General features: G+C 45.5%; 2 protein-coding genes across 4 annotated transcripts in view; one reads left to right on the plus strand and one right to left on the minus strand.

The window, feature by feature from the left end:
• Nucleotides 1-384, minus strand: part of DARS2 (aspartyl-tRNA synthetase 2, mitochondrial) — a 28462-nt gene extending 28078 nt beyond the window's left edge. The window contains exon 1 of one of the 3 annotated variants that reach the window (XM_083446339.1): nucleotides 357-384. In XM_083446339.1, the coding sequence (XP_083302465.1) occupies nucleotides 357-369 (13 nt within the window). In that variant the 5' untranslated portion in view covers nucleotides 370-384. Of the gene's footprint in view, nucleotides 1-147; nucleotides 335-356 lie in introns of those variants that run through there. The other 2 variants (XM_083446337.1, XM_083446340.1) reach the window with 2 other exon arrangements.
• Nucleotides 385-530: 146 nt separating this feature from the next.
• On the plus strand, nucleotides 531-7721 carry CENPL (centromere protein L). Its single transcript, XM_083446371.1, has 5 exons — nucleotides 531-672; nucleotides 1723-1905; nucleotides 2626-2871; nucleotides 3590-4132; nucleotides 7427-7721. Exons 1-5 carry the CDS (start codon nucleotides 652-654, stop codon nucleotides 7493-7495), a joined length of 1062 nt encoding a protein of 353 aa, XP_083302497.1. The 5' UTR covers nucleotides 531-651; the 3' UTR covers nucleotides 7496-7721.
• The last annotated feature ends 1856 nt before the right edge of the window (nucleotides 7722-9577 follow it).

Below are 9577 nucleotides of genomic sequence, written 5' to 3' on the forward strand. Positions count from 1 at the left end.
CCTCCAGAGGCAGCGAGTTCCGCAGAGCGGGCGCCGCCACAAGAAAGGACCCGCTTCCTTCCCGGTGCGGAAACGGGGCGTGAAGGTGCGGCCCCTCCCTCAGCTCCGACGCCCCCCCCGACCCCCCCCTCCGCGGGCGCCACGGACCTGCAGCGCCGCCGGAGACGCGCCTGGCGCCGCCGCCGCCCTGGGCCGCCCGGCTCGGGAAGAGCAGCGAGAGCGGGGCGCGGAGGGGGCCCGGCAGCCGGCGCGCGGTCCTCCAGAAGCCCGGCATCGCTCCTCGCCTTCGCCCCGCCGAGGAAACGCCTCACGCCTCACGCCAGGCCCCGCCCCCGCTCGGCGTCACGTGAACCCACCCCTCGCGGCCATTGGCGCAGCTGACAACCGCCATCCTTACTTCGGGCAAGGAGCTTCGGACCGCCTCCCTCGGCAGAGCCTTTTCCAGGCCCGAGGCGACGTCGAGCGGGGGAGGCGGGACCTCCTAGGAGAAGCCAATCGGCGAGCGGGCGCCGAACTGGCTGCTGGAAGGAGGCGTTTTAAACTGTATTTTTAAATCGCCCGCCGCCTTGAGGGGAGCCGCTGATTGGTTGGTTCGTTCGCTTCGTTATTTGGGAGCGCGCGGGTGGCGAAGAGGGAGGTCTCGGCCCCGGGATGGCGAGGGCTCAGCGACAGGTAAAGCGTTGGGCTTTCTAGCTGCTGCCTTCGTTACTTTCGAAAGAGGAGGGCCGTCAGGCAGGCCTGGCCTCAGGCGGGCAGTTGCGGTCCCCCTCTTGGCGCTCTTCCTTGAAACTTTAATGCTCGTTTTCTCCGTGCAGGGATATTGTTTTGGGGTTTCTTGTTTTTCGGTTTTTTAACCGAGTTATGCAAATCCATACCCGGTGCCGTCGAGTGTTTTATTTTAATTAATTGTCCGACCAAGTCTTGCTCACGTGTAAAACCCATTGAAATCAACGGGCCTTGGCCCTCCTGCTTTATGGTGTTGTTATGTGCTTTCATGCTGTAAAACCCACCTGTGAACTTAGAAGGAAAGGTGGCATATAAGTTTAATAAAATAAGGAAGCCAGTTTAGTAGGTCTGCTCTGAGAGAAACTCACCCACAATATCTAAAAACAGTTCTGCAATAGACATGGAGATGTGTACAGGCACCCAGACTTGACTTACACTTCTGACTGAAATGCCTGTGTGAAAAGATAAGATTATGTTACACTGATGCCAAAAGTTTATTGGTGAGGGAGATGGCCATGCTGCCAAAGAGAAGGGATTTCGCCAATCAATTGGGTGCCACCACAGGGAAGGCCCTGACATGATGGGGCTGCAGCTGTTGGCAGAACCACAAGACAAGCCTCCCGTGAAGAACTCAAGATTCCAAAGGCTGGCAGATGTTTAAAGCTGTTTAAAGCACACTAGGAAGGTAGCCAGTCCTGTGCTGTAGAGAGAAGGTATAGCTTGATTTGTGTGCTGTTGTGGTGCTGTTTTTATTTTGTTCTCTTTAAAATCTGTATCTATAATGAGAGAAATAGATTGTCCCCAGATTTCTTTGCAACCTATTATTCTAGTATTCGACAGAGTTTCTTAGTGCCCACTTCCACCCCCAAATATCTTGGCTTGCCTTCATGTGAGTCCTTGTCATGCTGAGTAAATGATCACCTGCATTTTCTTTACTTTGTATAAAACAGTTTTTAACTTTTGTTCCTTTTTGCCTATTGATTGGTAAACTATCAGCATGTGGAAGATACGAGGGTTTGTGACTACAGGACACTTTCTGTTTTTGGAGAAAAAACTGTAGATCATGATGTGAACATCATTAACACTGCACATCTTTCAAGACATGTTGTCTCCCTCAGACGAAACCTGTTTAGTCAGACCCCAGCTATGAGAATGATTCAACGAACTCTTCACTTGCAGGTAATCCTTTGGTGACCTTGGTATAGCTGGCAAAATATTGCAAAATGAAGTAGCTTTTTATTTGGTGCAAAGGGAAAAAAAACCTCTGGTAACTAATAGTTAATCTTTCAGAAATAGTTCTAGGACAACTTGGAAAGGAAATTACAGTAATATTGTCCTGCCTAGAATATATCGTCTCTCTCTCTCTCTCTCTCTCTCTCTCTCTCTCTCTCTGTGTGTGTGTGTGTGTGTGACAGGGAGAGAGAGAGAGAACAACTTACTACAAGTGTCTTAAAACTTTGATCCTATCTCCTGAAAAGTTAATGTTGGCCAAGGGATTGACATATTTTTACCATCTGAACTTCTTTTAATAAGACCTAAATTTATATGGTAAATTATATTTTTCCTTCTTGCATTAGTCCACCACTTATTGTACAGGGCACTTTCATCTGTTCTAGATTATATATTCTAGCCATAAAAGGTAGCAGAGGGGAAATGGGTTGAAGAGGACCTGAACCTCTAAATGGTGTTATTGGGAAAGCTTTAGACTGGTGATGTGGGGTGTGTGTGTTGTGGTAGCTATTAAATTAGTTGCAGACTGTCCTGAGAATTGGATGAACCATATCCAAAAAGTTGCTCATAGTGATATTTGCTCTGATTTTGGTGTTTTTGTTGGAAAGTGTAGAGTATGGACACCACTTGCCTGCACCTAGGAAGCTAAAACTGTTCTTCACATTCCAGGGAAATGCTGATCCTCAAATAAGCTTGCTTCTGTGTAAGCAGTGGACTTTATACGCTGTCACTCCTCTGTACAAATTCTCTTATGGACAGCTGAAAGAATATTCTAGACAGTTGAGTCGCTTTATTGCAACTGAAAGTCAAAGGAGACCTGTGGAAATTGAATATGAACTTCAATTTAAAGTGACGTTCTCTTCATTCTCAGCTTTGAAAATCACAGAACAGGAACCAGATGCAGTTCTCATTCAAGTAGGTACTATAGTCCCAATATTTTAATACCTATGGGTTTGTCTTAACAATATTGAAGAATACTATTGTATTGGGTCTAGAAAATACACTAGTTCATCTCAGTATGCCACCACTGTTATCTTAGTGTTATTAAATGTATTTGATTTGGTTTGGATGCTAGGGAATCTTGGTTACAGTTGGTGGTGAGTCAATCACTGGATGCTTTGCACCCAGTCTTGATTGCGCCATTTCTCTTGAAAAGTGGTTCTGAAAAAATGTATCAGAGCAATTCTTAAAAGTAGGTAGCCTGCAGGCACAGGAAGCCTCTGGCTGCACTTCATGCGACCATTGGGTCTCAGACCCATGAATCCCAAACTGATCATGCAAGAGATGCTGCGCCATGCAAAGCCTGGCACTTTGAAAGTGTGGATCCAGTTGGATCTGCACTTTCAAAAAGGCTTCCTTGTCCAGGCAAGGAATTAAGTCTTGCTTAATTCAGTGGGTTTTCCATGAAAACATGCATAGTTGTCCATGGCTGTGAATAGAGTACTATCAAAGTGATAGGTGCACATTTGTTGAAGAACTGTTGGGAGATTAAGTGCTGTCAGTATATTTCCCCTAGTTTTTCCTCACCATAACAAATGAATTGCCGGAGTTGGTTTCCAAAATTGTGTTGACTCAAGCCATTTCGTATAGTTGCAATATGTGCATAATTGGTGTATTTATGTATTTCCCATAGATCACGAAGAGGCCTCAGGTGGCAGCTAAAAATGCAGAAGAGAAAGTGGTGTGGATGGGCTGGTTTACGTGTACTGGTGGAAATGACCTTTTTGAGATTGTTGATGAGGAGTTTACTTTTTTGCCCTTGTTCCTTGTGAATGGGGCAAAGGCTCTCACGGTCCTTGTGGAAACCTGGCTTCAACAGACCTTTGACTGTTGTCTGAGCCCCTTGCACATCACCCCTATCAGTCTTTCCTGGATGGCTGCAATGTGGACTGGGTGCCCTATGGACAATCCTACAGTTCCAACAGAGCTGACTTTCTCTACGCTTGGCACAGCTTACCCTCTGGATATTTCCTATTCTATCCATCCTGAAGATGCAAAAGCCCTTTGGGATTCAATCCACAGCACTCCAGGAGAAGTCAGGAAAGAAGAAGTGGAATTATTCATGGCGTGTCTTTACAACCACTTCCATAGACACTTCAAGATCTACCTGTCAGGCACAGTACTGGTGCAAGTCTCCACATCAGTAGCTTCTGCCCATTCTGTTGGGAAAATAAAGGTATGGGGCCTAGCTCATTTCCCACTAGCAACTAGTTACAATAACTGTCACTCTTGGCCAGTATTAGAAACTTAAACATTTATAAGTTAGGGGACAAATGGCTCCTTAAACCAAGGCTACAGTTGCCATAATGGAATGTCTAGTTGCCATTTTTGGGCAAGATGGCTCTACAGTCTAATTTTCAAATGATGGACTGATTGTGATTTATTTTCAGTTAAGCATCAGGCTCATTCAGATGACAACCTTGAGCCTAGGCTAAGAGCTTTGAGTACTTAAAGAAGAAAAGTCACTTGCTCCAGGGACAGCCCACATACATATTGGCCTATTTTGACCTCTGTTTCTTAATGCTGCCTGCTGCTCAGGCTGTACAGAAAAAGCATTTTGGTTTCAGAAATTCATTCTGATTGTGCAGATAAAATATAACTGATAGAATTCTACAGGATGGAGTATTAGTGTGTGAAAACAGTCCAGATCCAATGATCCCCAGGCCTGCATCTCCAGATGGTGGAGATGTCAGGCACCATCCTGACGCCCAGGCAACTTCACTTGGTCGCAAGTGGTCAAAAGCCAGGTGCAAAATGCCTGGCTAATTTTGAATACTGCTCCTGGCAGGTGATTGATCTCACCCAAAATTGATACAGTGGTGCCTCGCAAGACGGAAAACCCGCAAGACGAAAGGGTTTTCCGTCTGCAGAGGCGCTTCGCAAGACGAATTTCCCTATGGGCTTGCTTCGCAAGACGAAAAATGACGAAAAAAATCGAATTTTTTTTTTTGCTCCAAAACCCCTTATTCTGAATCGCTAAGCTGCTAAAAGCATTTTAGCAGCAAAACCGCTAATCCCCCCCAAAAAAGCCGTTTTTAGCCCTTTTTTAGCCAATAGCGCTAATAGCGCTACTCCGTCAATGGGCTTGCTTCACAAGACGAAAAAACCGCAAGACGAAAAGACTCCCGGAACGGATTCTTTTCGTCTTGCGAGGCACCACTGTACTAGCCTGGTAGTGACAAATTATAAATAGATGAGTGTCCTAAAGGAATGTTTGAGGCATACATTTTGCAATGTAGACTTCAAACACTTTGCAGCTGATTTTACCAGCTGGCCATTTATACTTTAGGAAGAAGCTTGGTGGCAGGTCTTGCAAACACACGACTCCCTTTCTGTGTGGAAGTAAGCATTCAAGAGAAGTAGAAACCCTACAACTACTTTGTGCCTCTGGCCCCTTTCTACCTATTTCCTAGCTATAGGGGGTGGAGATACTATTTTTTTATGCATTCCTTTATGCAATGGCTCAATTACAAGGTGGGAGAAATATTGGCACATGAATAGAATGGTTTCTTGCATCTGTCCCTTCTTACCTTTCCCAGTTCTTTGCCATCCATCTTTCTCTAAGTAGGGAAAGGCTTGGAAGGGTGGCAGGGCTGGGGAGCATATTGAATAATACTTTGGGCACTCAGAACAAAGTGTGTGCATCGAAGACTGAGTTGCAGGGTAGGGGGCATATTGAGCCACAGGCAACCAGTAGCTAATTCCTATTATAGAGTGTGTTGCTGCAATTTCTCCAAATAATGGGCTGGGGTATTGTTCTTAGTGGAGTCACAGTTTTTAATTTGTGTTGGTTTGTTTTCATTGAGGGAGGGGAGATATGTCTGGGAGGAGAGGAACTGAGCAGGGGGACCCCAACTGCAGTGGTTCATGGTAGGGGGCGGTATGGTATGGGAGGTGCCATGTGCCAGCCCCTCCTCCAACATAGGGAATTGGGGTTATCCTATCAGCCAGCCCTCAGGTTTGCAGCTGCTGCTGCTGCTGCTAAATACCAGGTTGACTCTGAGTAAGGCCTCCCTCATACACGATCTGATTTATAGATGAGGAGGTTGATCTGGTCTGTATCACTAACATTGGGTAGTTAAGGAGGGTGGAGGTGGTGTTACCTACTGTGCCCAACTGGGTACTCTGTGCAGCATCAAGGGCAAGCTTGAGGGTTGGGGAGAGAGGGAGTTGCTGTGGTCTGCAGAGATTTCATCTCTCCAGGCTCTGTCCAGTTAGCGGGGGGAATCTAGAGGGTTTGTTCCTGATGTTGGGCAATCAGGACAGATTAGGGATTCTGCTGGTTTCCACCGGCCTCCCTGCCCAACAGTCTCCTTGCCTGAACAGGCGGCTGGTCTCAGAGTAAGTGTTGAGGACTCCCAGAATGCTAGTTCTGGGGTCCAACATCCATGCCAAGACAACTGGCTTTGGGGTGGCTTAGGACTTCATCATGGCTGCCATAATTACCATGGGGTTGTCACAGCATGTCACTAGCCCAACACATGTGGCAGGCCACACTCTGAACGTTGTTGTATCAGCTGAGCAGGAAGAGGGTGATATGAAAGTAGGGAGTATTGACATCAGTCCCTTGTCATGGTCAGATCACTTCCTGCTGAGATCAGGCCTGGGTTATATAGTGATATATCATTGAAAGCCAGTTTGAAACCCACACTGTGATAACCGGTTCAAAATATCTGCCCTGATGATAAACCGCATGAAGCCAACTTTTCTATGTTGCTCTGCTGGCTCAACTCTTCCCTGCCTCCTGCTGGGGGCAGCAGACCACAGAGCAGGCACTAGGGTTGGGTGATATCTGGTTTTCAACTTCACAATATATCACCAGCTAAACATTGTAATATATTGATATATCATGATGTTTGAAATGAGGATGGAGCTATGTAGAGGCATTGGCTGACTTCAGGGTTTTCCCTACATCATGATTTTTGCCGGTGTCTGCTCTTATGATTTGCTGCACCCTTGAGTGGTACAAGGGGCTGCCAAGGGAAGCAGTTAGGAAAGCCTTATTCTCTGCATGAAATCCCATTCTATTTGGGAAGACAAGTTAGGACACAAGCTTTAGTAATCCAGTGAAACACAGCAATCACATAGATACCAAATGACTTTAGATCTGGTGGGAATTGGCATCTTAATGATATTTTAAAATGCTGCTTTGAAAAGTATTGTGCTTATACTTCTGAAAAAGGAAATGAAGGCTTTCCATTGTTCCCCTATGTTCTAGTGGTTTCAATTTCAAGCCATGGATCTCTTCTTCTCTATCAACTTTCCTCTTCACCCCTTTCATACCTCTCCAGGAATGTAAAACAGGAAAGTTTGGCTTTTCAGATTGACTTCAGACAATGTGATTAAACAAAACTGGTTTATATGAGCTGTTGACATTGTTAGCTTAAATACTTCATTGAATAAACTGTATTTTATCCTGTTTTGATCCTGCAGCAACTTTTTTAAACATTCTCCAATTTCTTTCTTGCAGATTTTTCATGCTCAGCATCTGATATCATCGATGGCATTCCTAACAGAACTGGCAGTTTTAAAAATGTGATTTAAGTGTTGTACCATCTACGCTTTTGCTATAGAAAGTATATCCAGTACAAAGATGACTTTTGTGTGCGAGAGTCTTATTCTTATTCATCTGCTCAGATGTGGTGTGTACAGAGTATATTTACCTTTCTGGTCAAACCTAAAAAGTCTTACACCTTCCTGAAAATATGGATCATTAAACTATATAAACCCTACAAATAATAAATATGGTATTATATTTGACTAGTGATTTATGTGAGTATGGTACTAAGTGATTATGCTGCTCTCTTTGATCACAGTACCTCTAGTGAACTGGATTGTTTTGGCTTAGAGGATGGTGGAATGAAGGAACCAATGGGACATGGTTATTACTGGTTATAAACTTTATAGGAACATTATAAGAAAGGATGTACTGAAGGTGGTGTTGCTGTGTATGTCAGAGAGGGCACTGAATTCAGCAAGCTGGGTGGTGATATTGGGCCTCAAGTAATTTAGTATGAAGGACATTCTATTGTCCCAATCAAACTGCTCAGGGAGATTTTGAGATTACAAATGAAACTATATGTATTACAGTGAAGACAAAGAGGTAAAATGTATAGATGGCCTACATCAACATTATGTCCCAGATACTGTTAAGACTACAACTCCCTTCATCCTTAGTTAGCAGGACCAGTGGTCAGGGATGATGGGAGTTGTAGTCCAATAGCATCTGAAGAAGAGTTTGGATTTGATATCCCGCTTTATCACTACTCTAAGGAGTCTCAAAGCGGCTAACATTCTCCTTTCCCTTCCTCCCCCACAACAAACACTCTGTGAGGTGAGTGGGGCTGAGAGACTTCAAAGAAGTGTGACTGGCCCAAGGTCACCCAGCAGCTGCATGTGGAGGAGCGGGGAAGCAAACCCAGTTCACCAGATTACGAGTCCACTGCTCTTAACCACTGCACCACACTGGCTCTCAATCTGAGGACCTAAGGTTGAGAAAGGGTGCCCTAGAAAATTGGACCCTAGGATAGTCTGAGAACTGAGGCAGATTATGGAGAAGAGAGACAAAATTCTAGGCTTAACAGACAAAATAAAAACTGACAAATCCATAGAGTGCTCACTAATGGTTCATCACCATCCTGGAAATAAGTGGCAAGTGAGGTGCTGGAAGGTTCTGTCCTGGGCCCATTGTTTGATGCCTTTATAAACAACTTTAATGAAGGAATTGAGGAGTTGCTCATCAAATTTGCAGATGACACCAAACTGGCAGGGGTAGCCAATGCTGCAGAAGACGGAATCGGAATTCAGTAGGATCTTGGCAGCAGTGGCATAGCATGGGTTGCCAGGGCAGGACAGGTAATGTGCCCCCCTGGTGGACTGGGCAGCTGGGATGGAGGCATGTGCCGGGGTGTGTGCGCACAGAGCCCATGAGGCACATGGCTGCCAGTGGCAGTGGCCATGTATTTTTAGCTGGGTGGCTTTGCCAACACTGGGCTTGGCCAGTGCAGGGTGTGCTCATTGTGCCAGGTTGTGCCCATCAGAATTTTGCACCTGGGGCCAACCTCTGCTAACCAGTAGCGTAGTGTGGGGGCAGGGCAGAGTGAAAAACTAGGCTTAAACTAACAAGAATTTCAATAGGGATAAATGTATGGTTCTACGCTTATGCAGGAATAACTGTCTGCTCAAATATGATGGGGGTACAACTGGATTCTAGACAGCATTTTAAAAAGTAGAGACATCACCTTGCCAACAAAGGTCCGTATAGTAAAAGCTATGGTTTTCCCAGTAGTGATGTATGGAAGTGAGAGCTGGACCATAAAGAAGGCTGATCGCCGAAGAATTGACGCTTTTGAATTATGGTGCTGGAGGAGACTCTTGAGAGTCCCATGGACTGCAAGAAGATCAAACACATCCATTCTTAAGGAAATCAGCCCTGAGTGCTCACTGGAAGGACAGATCGTGAAGCTGAGGCTCCAAGACTTTGGCCACCTCATGAGAAGACTCCCTGGAAAAGACCCTGATGTTGGGGAAGATGGAGGGCACAAGGAGAAGGGGACGACAGAGGACGAGATGGTTAGACAGTGTTCTCGAAGCTACAAACATGAGTCTGACCAAACTGCGG

This window comes from Podarcis tiliguerta (assembly GCF_965153285.1).
Source record: "Podarcis tiliguerta genome assembly, chromosome: 6".
In the NCBI taxonomy this organism is placed as follows: domain Eukaryota; kingdom Metazoa; phylum Chordata; class Lepidosauria; order Squamata; family Lacertidae; genus Podarcis; species Podarcis tiliguerta.